This window comes from Calidris pugnax, unplaced genomic scaffold, assembly GCF_001431845.1.
Source record: "Calidris pugnax isolate Ruff unplaced genomic scaffold, ASM143184v1 scaffold364, whole genome shotgun sequence".
Lineage (NCBI taxonomy): Eukaryota > Metazoa > Chordata > Aves > Charadriiformes > Scolopacidae > Calidris > Calidris pugnax.
In genome coordinates, this window is record NW_015091109.1 from 527,942 (window position 1) to 549,440 (window position 21,499).

At 36.2% G+C, this 21,499-nt stretch overlaps 1 protein-coding gene across 1 annotated transcript in view; it reads right to left on the reverse strand.

Moving 5' to 3' along the window:
- The window catches only part of ULK4 (unc-51 like kinase 4), a 228,272-nt gene that overhangs the window by 116,755 nt on the left and 90,018 nt on the right, over window positions 1-21,499 (reverse strand). The window contains exon 32 of the mRNA XM_014958034.1: window positions 13,243-13,291. Coding sequence (XP_014813520.1) covers window positions 13,243-13,291 — 49 coding nt within the window. The remainder of the gene's footprint in view (window positions 1-13,242; window positions 13,292-21,499) is intronic.

Sequence of the window (21,499 nt, forward strand, 5' to 3'; positions counted from 1 at the left end):
TACAATTAGAGATACCGACGCCTACACACACAAGGAAATTCTTCTGGAGTTAAAGGACTAAAACAGAGCTTGATATTAAATACTATAACTTTTGCAATTCGTAAAACTGAAAGAAAGAGCTTAAATAAGAAGTTTATGCCCAAATTTGTTTCTTAATTTTCATAGCTACTGTTTATTTTTAAATCGTGTACTCATTAATACAAACATATTTGCATCCAACCAAATAAACAGCACAGACTGAAAATTAACCTCGTAACTCAAAGCTAATACTGCGTACTTTTAACTTGCTAATTTCTCAAAGGAATAACTGTTGCTTCAGAAAACAAGTCAATCTGTTTAAGTGATTATAAATAAGCTGGTTTTGTCACACAAAAGTAGGAGCAGTAAGACAAACTTCTACAAGTGATAGCTAAAAGCCTACAATACAGAAAGTATTTTCAGTATGCGAAGCAGAGCCTGACTCAGTTCAAACTAAAAGTCTACCTATCCCAACAATCTATCTACAACACTCCTCAACAGTCAGGTACACCAAACATTTTTCCCAGCCTCTACGAATTCACATCCCAAGAACTTTGAGCCAGAAGCAGATCTTTTGAACATAATAGTTCTCCATGGATTTTTCTTCCATTAACTTGTCGAGTCTCTTTTCTTTATTTTAATTCAAGTAAACCCAGGACCCTATGGCAGAGCTGAACTTAACCCTGCAAGAAGCAGCATCACCTTTTGTCAGTTTTTAAGATCCCAACTGCAAATTTCCTTCAGTTCTTTTAACACAGTTCTTACATTAGAAGATACAGTGAAAACCAATACTGTTTCCTATTCACCTCATACGAGCCGCTCCTGACTGTGTGCTATCATACTTCCCCCTCAATCATCACCTTCCAGATTAAAGCATACAGAAGAGTAATCTCTTCTACAGTGGCCATTCCAGACCTTTGATCATATGCGTATCTTTTTTTTTCACTTTTTGCAGTTCTACTATAGTCCAAAATTTTGGGAAACCCAAAATCCACACATGGATTAATGTGGCACAATGTTTTTCCACTTACCGTTACCATTCCTTTTACAATTTATAATATTTGCTTTGCTATTCTGACCAGGACTAAGGATTAAGCAGATGTTTTTATTAGACTGTGTTTTTTATCTCACCACAATACGTCATTCCTAAGTGATAATGGCAACACATCTTGCCTGGCTGCGTATGTGGAGTCAGGACTGTTGACAGCAGACACGTTGTGCAATACTTAGAACACATACAGGTTTCCTGGTTGCTTTGAAAAGGAGTGCAAATTAAACCAAAAGTGAGTGGAACTAAGTGTCAAAAAAACTTGTGAGGATTTTAATTACATGGATTCTCACAAGATTCTGAAGGTTATATGAAACTTCTATCAAAAAAGGCTCAAAACAAGTGTGATGAAAGAATATGCAAATGTCATACAGCCTTATGACTACCGAGAAAAAAAAAAAAAACCAACCCAAAACTGTTGGGGGGGGGGGGGAACTTGGGCCAGAAACTCTGCACTGTGAACTTGATAAGATCTTAAAACACTTCATTTTTGCAGAAAAACTGAGGGGAGAAAAGCCGAGCACCAATTGTGGGCCTACCCAAGTGTTAGGGCAGTCTGTGGTGACAGTCTTGCTCTCTCACTCCTGCTGCTGGTGACATCCATCAGTAAGGAACACAAGCTCAACACCCTCCGCTGTAAGTTCCCAAGACGACGGACTGATCTGATGACTCACATGAAATTCCTGGTACGATGTTCAGTGACCACAGAAAAAGGTCATAAACTCCTCTCACTCAGACTAACCTGGGGGAACGCTAACAGAATTACTCCTGATGGAATGGGCTACGCAGAAGAACACACTACAAAACGAATCACTGGAGACTGTGCTTTAAAGCTATGTATCAATATAAAATGACAAAAGAAATAGCATTTCCCTTTCAGGGCGAAAATTCATGTCTTTCTGTATTATTTTTTTTAAAGTCCTCTGAACTACACAAGGATTCAAGCCATCCTTACTTAATGTGAGAAAACAGCAGATTTTTTAGATGATATCTGAATTGCAGACAAAAAACCAATGAAAATACTTCACAACGTAGTTTAAGCTACAACAGAGAACTTATTAATGAGTACTTAATTTTCTCCTTTCAAAACACAGAAAATAAAACAGAGCTTGATATTAAATACTATAACTTTTGCAATTCGTAAAACTGAAAGAAAGAGCTTAAATAAGAAGTTTATGCCCAAATTTGTTTCTTAATTTTCATAGCTACTGTTTATTTTTAAATCGTGTACTCATTAATACAAACATATTTGCATCCAACCAAATAAACAGCACAGACTGAAAATTAACCTCGTAACTCAAAGCTAATACTGCGTACTTTTAACTTGCTAATTTCTCAAAGGAATAACTGTTGCTTCAGAAAACAAGTCAATCTGTTTAAGTGATTATAAATAAGCTGGTTTTGTCACACAAAAGTAGGAGCAGTAAGACAAACTTCTACAAGTGATAGCTAAAAGCCTACAATACAGAAAGTATTTTCAGTATGCGAAGCAGAGCCTGACTCAGTTCAAACTAAAAGTCTACCTATCCCAACAATCTATCTACAACACTCCTCAACAGTCAGGTATACCAAACATTTTTCCCAGGCTCTACGAATTCACATCCCAAGGACTTTAAGCCAGAAGCAGATCTTTTGAACATAATAGTTCTCCATGGATTTTTCTTCCATTAACTTGTCCAGTCTCTTTTTTTTTTTAATTCAAGTAAACCCAGGACCCTACGGCAGAGCTGAACTTAACCCTACAGGAAGCAGTATCACCTTTTGTCAGTTTTTAAGATCCCAACTGCAAATTTCCTTCAGTTCTTTTAACACAGTTCTTACATTAGAAGATACAGTGAAAACCAATACTGTTTCCTATTCACCTCATACGAGCCGCTCCTGACTGTGTGCTATCATACTTCCCCCTTAATCATCACCTTCCAGATTAAAGCATACAGAAGAGTAATCTCTTCTACAGTGGCCATTCCAGACCTTTGATCATATGCGTATCTTTTTTTTTCACTTTTTGCAGTTCTACTATAGTCCAAAATTTTGGGAAACCCAAAATCCACACATGGATTAATGTGGCACAATGTTTTTCCACTTACCGTTACCATTCCTTTTACAATTTATAATATTTGCTTTGCTATTCTGACCAGGACTAAGGATTAAGCAGATGTTTTTATTAGACTGTGTTTTTTATCTCACCACAATACGTCATTCCTAAGTGATAATGGCAACACATCTTGCCTGGCTGCGTATGTGGAGTCAGGACTGTTGACAGCAGACACGTTGTGCAATACTTAGAACACATACAGGTTTCCTGGTTGCTTTGAAAAGGAGTGCAAATTAAACCAAAAGTGAGTGGAACTAAGTGTCAAAAAAACTTGTGAGGATTTTAATTACATGGATTCTCACAAGATTCTGAAGGTTATATGAAACTTCTATCAAAAAAGGCTCAAAACAAGTGTGATGAAAGAATATGCAAATGTCATACAGCCTTATGACTACCGAGAAAAAAAAAAAAAAACAACCCAAAACTGTTGGGGGGGGGGGGGAACTTGGGCCAGAAACTCTGCACTGTGAACTTGATAAGATCTTAAAACACTTCATTTTTGCAGAAAAACTGAGGGGAGAAAAGCCGAGCACCAATTGTGGGCCTACCCAAGTGTTAGGGCAGTCTGTGGTGACAGTCTTGCTCCCTCACTCCTGCTGCTGGTGACATCCATCAGTAAGGAACACAAGCTCAACACCCTCCGCTGTAAGTTCCCAAGACGACGGACTGATCTGATGACTCACATGAAATTCCTGGTACGATGTTCAGTGACCACAGAAAAAGGTCATAAACTCCTCTCACTCAGACTAACCTGGGGGAACGCTAACAGAATTACTCCTGATGGAATGGGCTACGCAGAAGAACACACTACAAAACGAATCACTGGAGACTGTGCTTTAAAGCTATGTATCAATATAAAATGACAAAAGAAATAGCATTTCCCTTTCAGGGCGAAAATTCATGTCTTTCTGTATTATTTTTTTTAAAGTCCTCTGAACTACACAAGGATTCAAGCCATCCTTACTTAATGTGAGAAAACAGCAGATTTTTTTAGATGATATCTGAATTGCAGACAAAAAACCAATGAAAATACTTCACAACGTAGTTTAAGCTACAACAGAGAACTTATTAATGAGTACTTAATTTTCTCCTTTCAAAACAGAAAATTTTTATAGTGTTTATGAGAAGAATTATTTCTCAACACACACTTCAAATATTCTACAAATCTCAGCTGTTCAAAGGTGACAGTTAAAATTAAAGGTGTTAGTTAACATCTAAGTACACTTGTTTTCCATTTAGTTTTAGAGGAAAATCTTCCAGTTTTCTAAGAAAAATCTAATAGCATCAACTTTAGCTGCCCCAAATTCTCCACAGCAATATTCAAATTACCCAATCACAAATGTCTCGTATATATACCACTTAATTAAAAAAATTGTTCAGAACACTGTTCAAAAACCACAAGACTCATATTTAAGGTACCTTGTATAATGTCCAAGAGTATTGCCAGACAAAACAAGCTGGCAGAAACACACACTGACTTTATACATTCATCCATCCAACCCTGACCTACAGTCTGTCTTGGATTTGGTTCATAAAAGAGCACCCTCCTGCAGTGTAAAAAGTTGCTGGCTCAGATAAGGGAGAAACAGGAGCGGAGCCAAGCCAGCTGAATAAGCATTGCCACTGCAGTCCACCCACCCTGCTTACTTAAAGGTCAAAGCATACAAGGAATTAGGAAGCAAGGAGGAGATGAAGAACTCAGAAACCCAAACTCACCTGGAAGACTACTGACTTGGATCCCAATCTAGAAGAGCTAACATATCTATCTACAGGTAGGGCATAGTGAACAGTGCCCGCCATGCTAGGAGATAACTTGTGGGGTAGTTCTGGTTGTTTGGCTGGTTTTTAGGAAGATGGACTGGATTAGGCCAACGAAATCACAGAAATTGGTTTTATATGTACCTTTGGAGCTCTCTAGTCTAATACCCTGCTCAAAGCAGTCCCTGTCAAACAGGCTGACTCAGGGCCGCATCCAGCTTAGTTTTAAGCATCTCCAAGGATGGAGATCCTACAGCCTCTCTGGGCTCCTGTTCCAGTGTTCAACCACTCTCCCCACAACAGAAAGTTTAATCCTATATCAAGCTGGAATTTCCCATCTTCCAACTTCTTGCATTCAGCCTCTTGGCCTTCCATTGTGCGCTGTCGAGACAAGTCAGGCTTCATCTTTTCTCTATTGTCCCATGAGGTAGCTACAAGGCAGGAATCAGATCCCCCCAAGCCTTCTTCACAAGGGTTGTATGAAACATGTTCTCTCAGCCTTTGTGTATCTGCCATGTGCTCCCATGACAGTGTATATTCACTGGGCTTGTTGCAAGATGTCAAAGTTTCAGGGTAAACACTATTAGTCTTTAATACTATATTTAAAATTCTTCCCTGAACACAGTATTAGAACAAACTAGGTATTCCCAACCAATTTAACCTTTTAAGAAAAACTAACTTTTAAAAGTTACTCAGAATAAGCACTATTACAGCCTTTGTAATTGGAGAGGATTGAGAGAAGAGCCAACTACCAGAGTCCGGCAAGGTCCAAAGGACAACAGGCAATCCTCTAGATACAGTAGGAACCTTGTGGATTTTGAGCAAAAGCCAAGGGCCAGCACACAGTAATAAGCAGATGCTCCACTCTTTGCAGAGCTGGAGACTTTTGGACAACTGTTGTGTTGGATCCCAAAACAATCCCTGAAGGGATCATGGGAGTTCTGTATTCCATACTATAGCACTGGACAAATATTATGGTTATAGTTATTTGCTAATTGCTTTGAAGAGAGTTTAAACTGTATCATCATCAGGTATCCCTGTAATACTGGTCTGTCTGTCCCAACCAACAGAAGAAGCAGAAAGAACAGGGGCCTCAGCTGGGCTGTAAGTCACTTTGAAGCAACACTCAAATATTCTTGGGACAGTCAAAGCAACAAGATGATAAAGACAGAGTCTGCCCGTGCAAAGCACAACAGTGATTGCTACTCTGCAACAACTTTTCTTTGAAATGCGTTGTAAAAATATTTCCTTTCAAAAGACAACTTACAAGACATTATGTACCATAACACAGAAAACAACCATCCACTTTGGACTTCTTTAGAAACATTTTACAAAAAAAACAAAAAACCCACGAAAACAGTATCCTTGCTTGCTTATTGAAAACCACTAAAATAAAACACGAACAGTGAGATCAAAGAGATGGAAATCAATCATAACATCATAAAACTTAAAAATGCTTTCTAGCATCAGCAGTAATCACCGTCCCTACTTTTGCAAAGCAGACCTACACACTTCACTACTTGTTGCTGATTTCCTTTTCCAGTACATTGTAGCTAGCTTTAAAAACCTTACTAAAGTCTTTTAGACTCATGTTTATTATCTGTAAAATTTTTGACTTCTGGGACAGGATATAAAAAAAAAACCTACCATGAAACACATAAGAATATTGTTTATACCTGAGTTTTCTTATGTCCCTTATCACTGAATACGAAATAAAAAAATAGTTATGTAGCATACACAGTAAAATATTAGTGTCTTGCAATAGAAAGCAATTCCTTTAAGATGCAAATAGCTGAACTCCCTTCCTATAAAAGAACATAATGCTGTCACAAATGATGTGGACTCAATTTTTCTCTCTGAAGCGGAGCTTCAGGTGATTTTGTAAATAACTTTATTCCCTTCCCTTACGGGAGCACTGGTTCAAAATAATTTTGCAGAGAAGAAAAAGAGCGATAGAAGGATATGCTTTAGCAATATTTTTTCCTTTTTAAAAGCCATTTTATTATGCACAATATCCATTTATAATCTTAAAATGATTTAAAGGATGGCTCTGCTTCCCCTCATATATTTTTCTTTTTCCACCAGCAATCCTACTGGTGATAGATCTACACAGACATACAGCCATAAAAGAGGCTGCTCACATTTATGTAGAATTTATACAGTGTTTCTCATAACAAAGTCTGAATACCTTCTAAATCCTAATGAATTTATCATCCCTACATTCCTGTGATGCACATTTATAGTTTAGACGTTACCTCACCATAAGAAAAATTCATTAAAGAATTATGCTTGAAGAAAATCCAGCTGGGATCTTAAACAAGCCTAGTTTCAGAATGATGAGCATCAATTTCTGGTAGTTTTGTAAGAGTAAATCTGTTCACTGGACACACAAAGGGTAGAATTGCACTAAACACATCTCAAAAAGGCGGCTTATGCAATTTGCCCTGGGTCAAGAAGAAATATGGATCATCAGCAGGAATAGGAAGCAGCACACTCAATTCTCTCATTACTCTGCCAACAAGCCCATTCTTCATCCCACATATCATGTCCTTCAGGTAAATGAAAATACCTGAAACCCTGTTCTCAAATTTTCTCATTTGTAACAAATACATGTTTAACTACCACCATTATGACATCTCAGTATTTGAAAGTTGAATTAAAACCATTCAAAACTATTCGACCCAAGCAATTCTACAAGAACATCTGAAAATCAGCTACTAATACCACTCCTAAAATGAACACAAAGCCCCTAACAACAATAACTTTCTCAAGGTTATGGAGGGAAAGTAAATCATTCTGGCTGTGTTTAAAGCTAGTAGCTGTTAAGAGGAACTTTTTAGAAAAAGTTCTCAAACTTGTAGATACAAAAGTTTTAATTATACAGTATTTACTTCATTATCCAAAGCTCACAATATTAATAAAAAGAATACAAAAGAAGTAGTACACTTCAACTCAGAGGCTGAGTTGAAAATTCACTGACCTTTTCACTAGGGGACAAGAGGCTAGAGAGCAGCCCCACTTTGGTTTGGGTTGATGGCAAGTTGAACATGAGTCAACAGCGTGCCCTGGCAGCCAAAAGGGCTGACCACGTTCCTGAGATGCATCAAGAACAGCACAGGTAGCTGGTCAAAGGAGGTCCTTGTCCCACTCTACACTGCATTGGTACAGCTTGACCTTGATTACTATGTGCAATTTTGGGCAGCTCAGCAGAAGGATATCACACTATCACAGTGTGTCAGAGGAGGGCAACCAAGATGGTGAAAGGTCTCAAGGGCAAGACTTACAAGGAGCTGCTGAGGTTACTTGATTTTTTCAGCTTGGAGAACGCTGAGGGGTGACCTCACTGGAGCCTATGACTTTCTCAAGGGAGGCAGCAGAAGGGGAGGTGCTGATCTCTTCTCTCTGGTGACCAGTAATAGGACACAAGGAAACGGAATGAAGCTGCATCACAGGAAGTTCAGATTGGACACTAGGGAATGGTTCTTCACCAAGAGTGTGGTCTATCACTGGAACAGGCTTCCCAGGGAAGTGCTCATGGCACCAAGCCTGGTGGAGGGTCTGGACAACACTCTTAGTCACATGATTTAGTTTTAGGTAGACCTGCAAGGAACAGGGAGTTGGACTTGATGATTTTTACGGTTCCCTTACAATTCTATGAAAAACCAGAATTCTACAAAATCCTTATGACTCTATGATTGCTTTATCCATATGGAAAACCAATGCACATCATCTAACAATATCTGGGAAAACAAATAATATACCAGGGTTCTCACTGTTAACCACAATCAGAAATGCCTTTTATACCACACGTTTTGGCTTATAGTAGTTTCATTGTCCTCAGTTAAGATGATAATTACACATCAATAAAACAAAACTATTAAGAGCTCATTCTGTGTACCAGTGTTAATAGTTCCAGAGAACAATTGACCATAACATATTAACAACCTAATGTGTGTCTGATTCAACACTAATCAAACATTTACAGATGTATAGATGTATAAACACTTCCCCAGAAACTCCTGACTGCAAGATTACTGACAAAAAATAAAATTTGTTTCTGAAAAAATTTCTTTTTAGTAAGACTATGCTTCCTGCTAAAAAATTCTCAAGAGAGTGATACTTACACATATTTATTTCCAAGAGCGAGCTTACTAATATGCAGGTTTATCCCTTCTAAGCATACACTATTTTCAAGTCAGCAATTTAAAAGAGATAAGTAGTCTCAGGTATCTCATCCTTAAAGTGTTCAAGCAAGTTAACAGAATAATGAAAAACCCAACATTTCTACCAGAGGAGACATATTTTATTCGTTGAGAACTGGAAATTAACTTACTGTACCTTACTGCCTTTAACAATGTCTTCTTCAGTCTTTAGAAATGCTCCTATTCATTGGATGTAGCATTAAAAAGAGAATAAATATAATATCTTACTGAAAGTTGAAACAAGACTTCAAGACACCGGTAAAAATTTTGTCAGTTTGGAAAAGATTTAGACCATTCTCTTTGTTAAAGTGTCCCTCTACTCATATTAATTTTTACATCTGCAATACAGTTATCTTCTTTAAAATGTATCTCATAATTTTTTATCATTCCAACATAAGACATTGTAAGATAGTCTAATGCTTTCTCACTACCTTCTCCTTAATCTGTCTTATTGGATATTAAATCTCTTTCAAAACAAGCAATTATTTTGCTTTATAAACCACACTTTAAAATAGGATTTTTGAATTTCCACTTTCAGAAATCCTCATAGATTACACTCCTAATATGTCACAGCAGTTTTACATATATTGCCACAGCATACAATTTGGATATTAAATCTAGTAGATTTTAGGAAATATACGTACGTCAAAAACAGAAAAAAAAGTAGAGATATTAATATGGCTAAATTTAAGGTTCCTAACTATAACTAATACCTGTCCTGCAGAAGTCACAAAAATCACTCTTAGAATCTAATCTCAGACACCTTATAAATACAATTTTTCCCTAAAAGCAGTAGTGAGCAGATGAAATACACCGAAATGAGCTGTTGCATTTAACTTGTTATAACAGCACTGACTACACAGCCAGACACAGGAATACCACACACAAAGCTATTAAAATAAATACTAATTTCTGTTCTTTAAAATATATGTTGCCTAACCATTCCCAGATATCTCTGTGTTGGTTTTTTCAATAGAGGGCTGAGGCCAAATAAAGGATTGAGTATGCCAGCAGAGCGGAGTGAAATGTCGATAGCTATCAGTTACGACCAGAATCAATCTTCTCATACAAGCCCAGAACCTAAAGAGAGACTTTAGGTCTAGGCTCACTTACAGCATAGAGGACAAACTGCCTATTCACTAAGAGCTGGAGCTTGTATCATATGCCATATTCATTCCCCTAATTTTTTCCAGCAGATGAGTTCGGCAGCATAAACTTGTACTCTCTACAAAGTAGAGGAAGAAGAGTCTCCTGCATAGAATCATAGAATGGTTTGGGTTGGAAGGGACCTCAAAGATCATCGAGTTCCAACCCCCCTGCCCTGGGCAGGGACACCTCCCACCAGAGCAGGTTGCTCAAGGCCACATCCAGCCTCTAGATCCAGCATGATCTACAAGCACTTGCAAGAGTTAGAAGCATGCTCCTCATTCTTCTAGACAACCAAAGCGTGCACCATGCTGGACTATAAGGTGCTTAGTTTAGTAGGCAGAAGTAAACTACTGCTTCAGCTGTTGCAATAACCTCTGATACATGGTCCTCTATATGTGGCTGCTAAACAGAGAAACACCTCTGCCTCTTCCCTCAAATGATATTTGACTGCAGTCTCTCAGTACAAAACAGAAACCAAGTAAAATAGGAATAATGAAGCTCTTACTTTTCCTCTCCAATGTTTTTTCCCCTTTTTACAGTATTTTCAGAGGAAAAGCTTGTCAGAAAACAAGTATGATTTTTAAACTGTTCTAAGTGCATGGCTTTGTTGTTTTAAGTGGATCATGAGGAGTGGAATCTCTGACCATAACCATTTCCTGTAGCTTGATTTTTTTCCCTCCAATTAAAATTCAAAAGGAAATACAAAATCCAACCATTGATTCCACCGTACTTAAAACCTACTAACAGATCAGTAGCTAAATTCTAGCTCAGAGAATAAAAGTAATAGCTATTCTCTTAGAACAACTTTTTAGGTAGACAATAACAGCCTTTTTCACTGATCCAACTCCTTCTGTTTGGCAACTAGAATGTTTACAGAATCGCAGTCATAAACGATACGAAAGGATACATTTGGTATGATCCAGCTGCGTTCAGAGATCTAACAGATCCAGACACACCATAGAGGGTAAGGAATTGCCAAATCTCAGTGTTATTGCTTAGACCACAACACAGGGTAGTATGCAGTATATGAAGCAGTGCAACTCTACATCCATGAGCAGTGAGAAGCAGTCACACTAAACCCTATTTCTTCTGAATTGCCCACCACCTGCAAGCCATCATGAAGTCCTCACTGACTATTCTGATTAGCCTTAGTTCCTGAGCCTTCCCAGTTACCTAACATTCCTTTTCTGAACTCATTTTCCTGTAGGGAAAACAGGAACAGCAAGGAAGGTGGCAACCTCTTTAGGGTCTTGCATCCCTTGAGCCAAACAAGAGCACAGCTTACAGCCAGTGTACTGTTAAAGCCTGATGGATAAATATGGCAATTGGAGACTCTACAAGTGTCCTTCCCAAACAAAGCAGGTTTTCTCCCTGAAAGCTTTTTCCCCTCACAAATCTAACCACAAGCCCAAAAGACAGCTCTACAGGTTTAAGAGAGCTGTGAAACCTTCACAGACCATGCAGACAATTGTCATGCAGACAATTTTGAGCTTAACTGTTTTTCACTCTCCAAAAAAACTATTTCTAGAATTCATGAGGTCAAACCGTGTGTGGGGATTTAAGGAGGGAGCATTTATGACCGACCCCAACTCGCCCTACTTAGATGGCCTCACATACACACATTTTAAATTCCATGACTACAGATAAATTATAAAAAGCTTTTAAAGATCTGGGAATATTTCTAGAGATCATAACCATATTCAAATATTCATAGTTACTAACATATATATGCGTGTGTATATATTGGCAGTTAAACTTCAAGATTCTGACATTTCAAACATTAATTTGATTAACATGTAACATTCGACTTTCCTATTTTACTAAGTTCCTCTTTTGTTACTACCTAAAAGTAGCACTCACCCCAGGTCAAAACTATTTATGAACTTCTGCAAAATGTTGTTTTTATTGTTAATACTTACACAAGAAGAGATTTGTACACAAAATATCATAAAGCCTGCGTTCTGTATGCTACTGGAAAAATCTATCATCACTAAAGAGGTTACTTTAATAAAATAAGGCTTATCTGAGTGTTCAGTATTAAAGAGATTTAAAATGATAGGCAGTGAAATGAATCACTACAAAGGAAGAGCAAAGATTAAAATACTGAAATCTAAGAAAGGAAAAATTAAAGTTGATTCAGAACCACATTTATGAACACCATCTAACACCAGGAAGACTGAATTTCAAGAGAGATACAAACCCATAAATTTGCTGCATAAATTATGCATATTTATTTATAATGTCTATTTAGTATTCATTGGAGCATGTTTACATAACAAGACACTTACCTGACACAACTTCATGAACAAAACCATAAACAAGAGAGTGTGGAATTCAGCAATGAGAAGGCTAGTGGACAGCACAGTACTCAGCTTCCAAACTAGCCTACAGGTTTTTATTTCTTCATTAAGGTATTTGTTTAGCAACATTTCAGAGACAGAAAGCCATCAACAGTTTTCATGATCTTCCTACATGGCAGATTCTACTTAGGCAAAAGTGCATGTGAATATCCAAACATATCCTTGATACTTTATATTGGAAGAAATTCTAAAAGCAAATATTGGGAACTGACATTATCATGCCAAGAACAAACTCAAGTTTGATATTGTTAAATAAAATGCAAGTTCCTCAGCATTTGTTGCTTGGGTTGGGAAAATATATAGTTCTAACTAAGGATCAAACTCATTCACTCTATTTTTCAGGCTTTTGTTCAAAAAACAAACAAAAATCATTATCTTACAAAATAAAGTTTTTATCCAGGTAGATTAGTTGGGGAGAATCGCCTATGTGGCTGCTTACTGTAGATTCTTTTGTAAGCAGCTGTATTTGTATTAACAGGCTATTCAATTTCATTTTATCAACATATTATTTTATCAACATGCCTAATGAAATTTACTAGTTTGACATGATCTGGCAGATTGGATACTCATCTATTTATGTGTGTGTGTAGATATATAAAAAATTATTCTTACCAAGATGACTTGGAAAATAACTGGAAAAAGATGGATTTCTTCCACAAGGCTGTAAAAACATATTTTAAGATTTATTTTAAAAGCGAATAAGTGAATTCTTATTTAACATACTAAACTCACAAAAGGAGCAGAGTAATAAAATAGCTGTTGCCAAAATCCATGACCCAGAACCTCAGCCTTTGACTAGCTCTCAACAAAAATGAGCTCCACTTTAGTTATTAAGCAGAAACAGCAATGTTATACTGCTTTGGAAATTAGTTCTAGGTCTGCTTCACTGATGCGATTCAAGGGAGTGAAACAGTAATTAAATTAATATTTTTAAATAGCAGAAATTAATCAAAATTCAGAAATATAATACCATACATATTATGAAGCCGTCAGTGTGCACCATTAAAGAATTTGAATTAATAGACCCAGCACACATAGTGAAATTATAAATATGCTGTGTTTTTTTAAAGCATGCTAAATTAACTAACTTATTGGATTTAACACATTTGTCAGCCATTTCCCTTGCCAGTACCAAGGAGTGGTTACCCAAAAGAATTTAGTTATATCCTCCAGAATTTCAAAATTAGATACAAACCAGCATACATATATTTAGAAGATAGAAGAATATTCTCAAAAAACTGTAATACTTTTCATCAATGCAGTCTTTTCTAGTCTTAGAACCCAAAACACTTTATTTATATATATATATTAGTAAAGCATGTGTCTCTCTCAAACACTACAATGACATATGAACTATATGATTACATAGTATTTCCTGCATTACACTAATTTGAAGAATGAGTCTCCCTTTTCATTATACACTGCACTAGATGCCCATGCACCAAACACCACAGAGAACACCAGATTTTGTGTTTTGAAGATTTTCCCCTTGTGTCTTTATAACATTACCAAAGCGCTCCATATATAATAGGTAGGTTTAGCCTTATTATACAGCCATAAGATAATATTGTATTAGGAAGTCTATTTAATAAATGCAGACCCCAGCGAGCACACCTGGAAGTGTTGAGGATGCCCACTATGACTGTTTGCCCAGCATGAAGCAGCTGCATTTGCATTCTTATTCAGGGAACTCAGCATACAACGTACTACAAAATTGTTTTGCAAGTAATGTGTCAGTTAACAACACAAAGTTACATTGTATAGTTCTCCATGCATAAACAGGAGTTGTATTTGACTAAAATAAGCGTTTAATTTCATGTTTGAAGCTTTACTGTATAATACCCTAATACTGGCTTCTGGTACAACAATAATCAGATTAATTCCATTTGGTAAACTATTTGTTAAAGAGGATCCATATGTTCCTAAAATTCCATTTTTCCATTTAAGAGTTTTTATTCATGTCTAGTAAGAAAAGAGAAGAAGGTACTATTTTTATGGATAGTATAAGCTAAAGCACTTGACTGCGAACTGAAGCAAGTAAAAGGAACAGTACGTTCTCTTCTGTGAATTTAATGAGAAAGTTGAAAGGGGGCTAGAACAAACATCCAAGGGTCATAAAAACATGAAGTGCTTTTAATGTCACCTATCAGAGCCCTGGTCGTTTAAATTTAATGAAATCATGTTATGTAAAGGAAATATAATACGGTAATAAGGAATGAAAGACATGCTAACAACCATATTTATGAAGAACTGAGAATTACTTAGAAGTCATATACGTGCACTAAGTATAAATAATTATTTCCTATTTTGTATTATTTTCCTATTTCTGTGATCCTTGCATTCACCTAAATGTATTAACGATGACCATATAGAATCTACATCAAGTCAGGGTAGAAGGGACTCAGCACAAGATTTATTACCTTGTACAGCACTGGCATTCAGATTTAGAGACATGTGAAACTCATCCACTAAACTGATCAAAACATAACAAAACAATATAATTGTTTGCACCTATATGAACGTTTAATGTAGCGAAGTCACAGCCTTGTTCAATCAGATGTGTTCTATTTGTCTTGTGTACAGAAATGTGTAAAGGCACAAATTACACCCAAAAGAAAACATAATAGAGTCTGAGAGAAAATGAAGAGTTATATAAAGTCAGACACTTGTTATTTCTAAGTTGAGAAACCTGAATTTAAGGACAATTTTTGTTCTTTTTAAATTGATGGAAAAAAATATCTATATGCAAGGGAAATTCCAACAAGTTCTCTACTTAAGTCAGGAGAACCTAAAAGCTATTCTCCTCTGTGCCATCTACCAACCCTTAAATAGACAGTTGTGGCACCTTGGACACAGCCAGGTCATAAGAGAGTCCCAGGACTGCAGATAGGAAGAGTTACTATATTTCATGTTAATTTTCCAGGGCCAAATCTACTAGTTTAATTAAAAGTTTAGACCATGCCTGGAAAGCAGAATTTTGCTGATGTGGTTATAACAATACTGGATGTAAAAAAGGTTATTTAAACACCACAGACTCCCCAAAAGAGCAACTACTGTAGCAGCAATCATAATGACAAAACAAAGTTTTGCCACCACAAACCTTCTTATGCTGTCAAAGTATGTGAAATTCAAGGAAAGTATTTTTTAGTAAGGATAATATAAAGATTTGCATTAAATGTACTGATCCAGAGCAGTTTTGTTTTTATCATGTATCAGCAGCTGCACTGTTAATAATTTCCAGTAATTATGTGGTGAAATGAAAGAGGTTTACTTTCAGTCCCAACATAACATCAAAAACTGTCTGTTGCACACATTTGTTGGAAGGGTGACAGTGCAATCCCACTCACTTTGCCAGCAGCCTCAGCAAACTTACTGAGGGAGAACAGGATTTTCAATTTATTTATACAATATCTGTATTTTCAACTCCTGTCCAGTTTTGAGCTTCAAAAATTCATATTTTTATAGGCATATTTGTCTTTTGATATGTCTAAACCACAACACAGTGTTACACCAATTTCCCATTATTTCCTACAACTTTACCCTTGCGCATTCACCAACAGTATAGAATACCTAACCAACAATCCTAAAACAAAATGTCTCCCTTTTTGTAATATAAAATCATAATACAACATGATTCCCAGTCAGTGAAGCAGAAATTGCAAGAGGGCATGAAAATTATATTAAATTTTTTAAAAGTTCGGATGTGAAGTATATCTGTTATCAGCCCCAAATATTACAGACATACAACACGGGATAAAAAAAGAAAACTCAATGACCAAAAGCTTGAGGGGCACTAAGAGTTACAGTCATAAATAAAAACATTTGAAGCTCTCTGACAAAGTTGCACCCTCTGCAACTGCACAATCTCTGGCAACATAAAACTTCTGCTTTACTGGAATTACAACAATTTCCAGCTTTTTAGGGTATATAATCTTTGTTTCACTTTTAAAAAGAAATTACATGAAGTTTGACTCCTCAAAAACATCTGATTTAAAAAACTGTATTTCTTTCCCTCGAGCACCAAGTCCTGAGGGATATTTTGCTTGAAAAATTTATATTAATAATTCCATTATGTGTTATCTTCATGGTCTCTTGACACCTATGAGTCGATGCTTCCTCCTAGCTTTGAAAAAGAATTGATTTATTCTAAAACATTAAAAATACATATTCACGCCTTTTTCAATAGTCTATTTTTGTCCTTGCTAAGATTATGAAATACCTTCATTCACTTCTATATCAAAGATTTGAGATTTAAACCTGCAATGTTCCAATACACATTGTTGATGACATTCTAGAAAGGACAAATTACTTCTCTGAGTGGAATATCTGTGAAAAGCCAGCATCTATAATGTAAAGTAACATGTCAGGCTATTTCTAGTTGACCAGTACCATCAGAATAAAAAAAACCAAACAAAAAAAAAAAAAAAACAACCTTGGCATGTGCTTGACTTCACAGATGCAAGAATCAAAACCACCCAATTGGCTTTTGTGCTCCAGACAAATGCGTCCGTTACTCCTGGTATTCATGGGAACTTGTGCTTTTTGAAGATTAGATATTTACTTTTTTTTTTTTAATAAAAATATATACAGAGCCAAGCTTTCTGTATATAATAAATTCAGTTGGTTCCATCGTGGGCCACAAAAATAGTCCAATATTACCAGTGATAATACCTAGACACCACAGCTTATTTCATTTTTTTCAGTGACATATTTCAATATGGATATATGGTCGATAATTTTTCCTATTCCACTTATCTCTAAGAAACCAAAATAGGAAAACTATGCATTGATTTACATATTATAGGAACTTGCAGAAAATGACAGAAACTGATTTACAAAGGCATAAAATGACGCTAACTCTAACTTGGATTAATTCAGTTTTCCATGATCATTTTACAGATTTTTTCCTCTCACTGTGCATAACAATGAAAACTATATTCTCAGCTCTACATGACTGTTACTAGAAATTAGAATTTACTAGAGAAAAAAAGCTCCACTTGGGGACAATTTTAAAAATTTAAGGTGAATCTAAACCACACTTTGCAGATACACTCAAAATTATTCTATTCAAGCTGCCTTAATACATTTTAACATTAGTTTTATTTCACTCTGAAAAAAAAAAAAAAAGCCAAACATTTTCAGGAAAACTAGACTATACCAATGTGTCCAGGGGTAGCCTTGACTGCAGTGACCGTCAGATGGTGGAGTTCTGGATCCTGCATGGAAGAAGCGGGGCAAAAAGTAGAACTACAACCCTGGACTTCAGGAGAGCTGACTTTACCCTCTTCAAAGACCTACTTGAAGGTATCCCATGGGCTAAGTCTTCAAAAGGGAAGAGGACACTAAAGCATATCTCTGTTTTAATTTAGACAAAGTCACCTCTCTCAATAAAATTTTGTTAAGTGTTGCTGTTATCAGAATGAAGAGCAACAAGGACTTAATAGTGACGTAATAATCAGAAAGAGTTTGTGGAAAAGAAACACAAACCTTACTTTAAAAATACACACAATTAGACTCTTGGGATAGATAAAAATAGCCATATTTCTTCATAAAACTTCCAATGTCAGATGAATTAAAACATCATGGTTGCTTGACCATACTTGAAATTCTTTGTAACTTTTGATAAACCTACTCATATCTTGAACTATCAGAACACAATTGAAAGCCTTTTAATTAGAATTATGATATCTTACACTGAGAACTGATTTTAAGAAATATTATACCTCAAGAAATATTTCAGCTTAAAGATGAAGTTCCCCAATCATCACAAATTGAACTGATGAACATCTAGTACAATTCTGAAAAAAACTTTTAGTCACACGCTCTTACAGATCCCCTTTCAAAAAACCCATATGGTTCAGAAGCTTTCATTAACATTATCTGACTAACAAAGTATTGGAAGTCTGAGGTGTAACATTAATGCTTCGCTGTCTTGGGAATGTTCCAAGGTTACTGGTAGGGCATCGGTTTTGTTGGTGAATGAAGTATGTCTCACACTCATTCTTTCTTTTAACAGATCATGTTTATAATTTCTTAGCAATAAGAATAATAACCAAAGATCTTGGTTGATATAAAAGATTAATCACAGTCCTTATTTGTGCAATCAGTTCTGCATCAATGCTCCCGGGCATGAGAGTGCTTTGCTATACAAGGCCAGAAGCAAGAAAAAGTTGCTTGACGTACTATTGTGTTTTTCATCCCATAGAATACCTAAAGTTGGAAGGGACCCATAAGGATCACGGAGCCCAACTCCCCGGCACCTTGCAAGACAACCTAAAACCGAATCATATAACTAAGAGCCTTGAGAAAACATTTGGGAATAGTAGCATTTCTGAGTATGATCTGCATGAGGATTAAGGAGTCATCACGGGATGAAATGTCAAATTCATGAGAGATCTTTGAAGATGTCAGTCAGCAAATGGACAAAGGAGAGCTGGTTGATAAAGTATTCTTGAGCTTTCAAAATTTAGTTTATAAGGACCACTACAAAAGGCTCTTAAAAATAGGCAAGATTATTCAGATTGCAAAAGGTGCAACTAAAGGAGATAATATTCCAGAAATTTGTGAATTAATGTGTGCTTCTTTTCCACTGTAAAAACTTCATGGCATCAGATTAAGTTCCAAATGCTTGAAAACCCCTAAAAATGATAAATCTTCATATGAAGGTGATTATGCTGTGGAATAACTATTAATGCTGAAAGTTATTTGTCAAATATCTTTTCGAAACCATATAAATGAAATGAAAATTACTCATCAATAGTTACTATCTACAGAACACCACATCATCTTCTATAGCTTCTGAAAAAACAACTCACAGGGGGCTGAGAAAGCCTGTAGAAAGCATTGCAACTCGCTTGCTTTCTTCCTGTAGTGTTCTCTGGGCGCCTACAGTTGAACACAAGTCAATGGACTGGATGGTGGTTTTGACTTGCTTCACGCTGAGCAGAGGGGATTTGTGGTAGAACTGAATAAAGTTGAGTCTGTAACTCCACCTGTAGTACCCTAACTGGCTGACCCTTCCTCACCACCTGCTTATTTTTTATTTGCTACTTATATTCACAATGGCAAAAGTTCACTATTGAAAGTAAAAATAACCAAGATTGGATGTTTTTTTCTCCTTCTGCTTAACACTTTACATTAAAAGAGTAAATCTGTGAACCCTACAATATGACATTTTTCAATAATTTACTTAACAGTACCATCAAATAGTAGCCTTGCATTTTAACAACTTGGGCATTCAGCAATTGATCAGCAACACGAAAGAGGAAACAAAATTACAGGTATAAGGTTAATAGCTAATTTCTTTATTAAAGGGGAACTTGCATAAAATGTAACACTTAGGAGCTGTGTTTTACATTAAAAAAGGTGATTAGTATTACAGTCAGTACATGACTAGACTATGAGAACTCACTTGCAATAGTGAACTTTGACCACTGCCTTTGATATGAATTACAACGATGTGCGACTTGACAACAGTGTTATTAGCTGACACACAACTTAACATTTCAAGAGCCTGTTTCTGGGTAAGTCTTCCTGCCTGATGTTATTTAATAAAGCAGCATATATACAAATATTATACAAAATAATAGGAAAAGCAAAGATCATACGAATTCTTTGCTGTTTTATATTGGCATTATTTCTCTAACAAGAAAGCGAGGGATTTTACAACTCAGTTTTCATAGACATGAAACTAGTGTGATCAGAATCAGGTTCAGAAACTACATAAATATTGCCCAAAGTTCTAATGAAACTGTACCATCCTCTGATAATCTCAATCCATCTGCATTCTGATTTTCTCACTAATGTTGCACACCTCTAACATGTAATTCCACTGTTCAGTTCAACTGGACTAGGCTTTATAGGCTTACCTGATATCAGAACCACTCCATATTATTTTATTCACATTCATCACAGAAAATGCAAAACACATAAAACCAGAGAAGTAATTCAGAAGCAAATAGGTCTACTTTTTAAAGTCAGCACTTCAACCTTAAACTAGAAAATTAAAATGACTAATGAGAAGAACAAAGTGTATTTAAAGCAATTAATATAAGCCCACATTAATCTGTTCACCAGGAAATCAAAGCACTGAAGTGCTAGCCCTCTAGTATAATGGCAAAGACACCTCAGCAGGTTCAAAGATAATCTATGCATAATGCCAACAAGTGCTTGTGAACTGAATCACAATTCTACCTATTCACAAACCTATTAAAAGCACCACACTGAACTCAAAAGAGTATGGGGGGTTTTTTAACTGTTTGTTTTTTGAAATCAAGGGTACGGACATCAGGCCAACCATTTCAGAACAGAGTTTGGGGTTTTTTTTAACTGTTTGTTTTTTGAAATCAAGGGTACGGACATCAGGCCAACCATTTCAGAACATACTAAAATGTAAGCAAATGCTGATGTAGAACATTGTGATGATAACAAGAGGATCAATCTGTTACTAACACCAACTCTGCAATGTGCCTTGATGGTCTTTTGATAGATAACGCATGGGTATGAACAGTAGAATAAATGAAGTTTGAAAACTGGATCATTCTTGGATGATTCCAAAGACTTTATGATAGAGAGTTACTTTAATGAGTCAAGACAATCTGCTGTGGTGCACAAGGCCTATCCATTTATTATCTTTACAGGTACGAGATCTGTGGCATTTTTGAAGCAGTAGATTTTTTTGTTCTCTTCAGCAACAAAAAGGTGTCTTTTTTGACACCTTTTCCCCTTTGTGATCCATTGTATTTGTGTCCAATGTTACTTATTTACTTCCCATCACATACTTTCCATGTACCTAAGGAAAGGGGCAAAAGAAAGCGTATGCCTCGAGTCATTCTGATCTCCACGTGTACTGATTAATTAGCCATCAAAC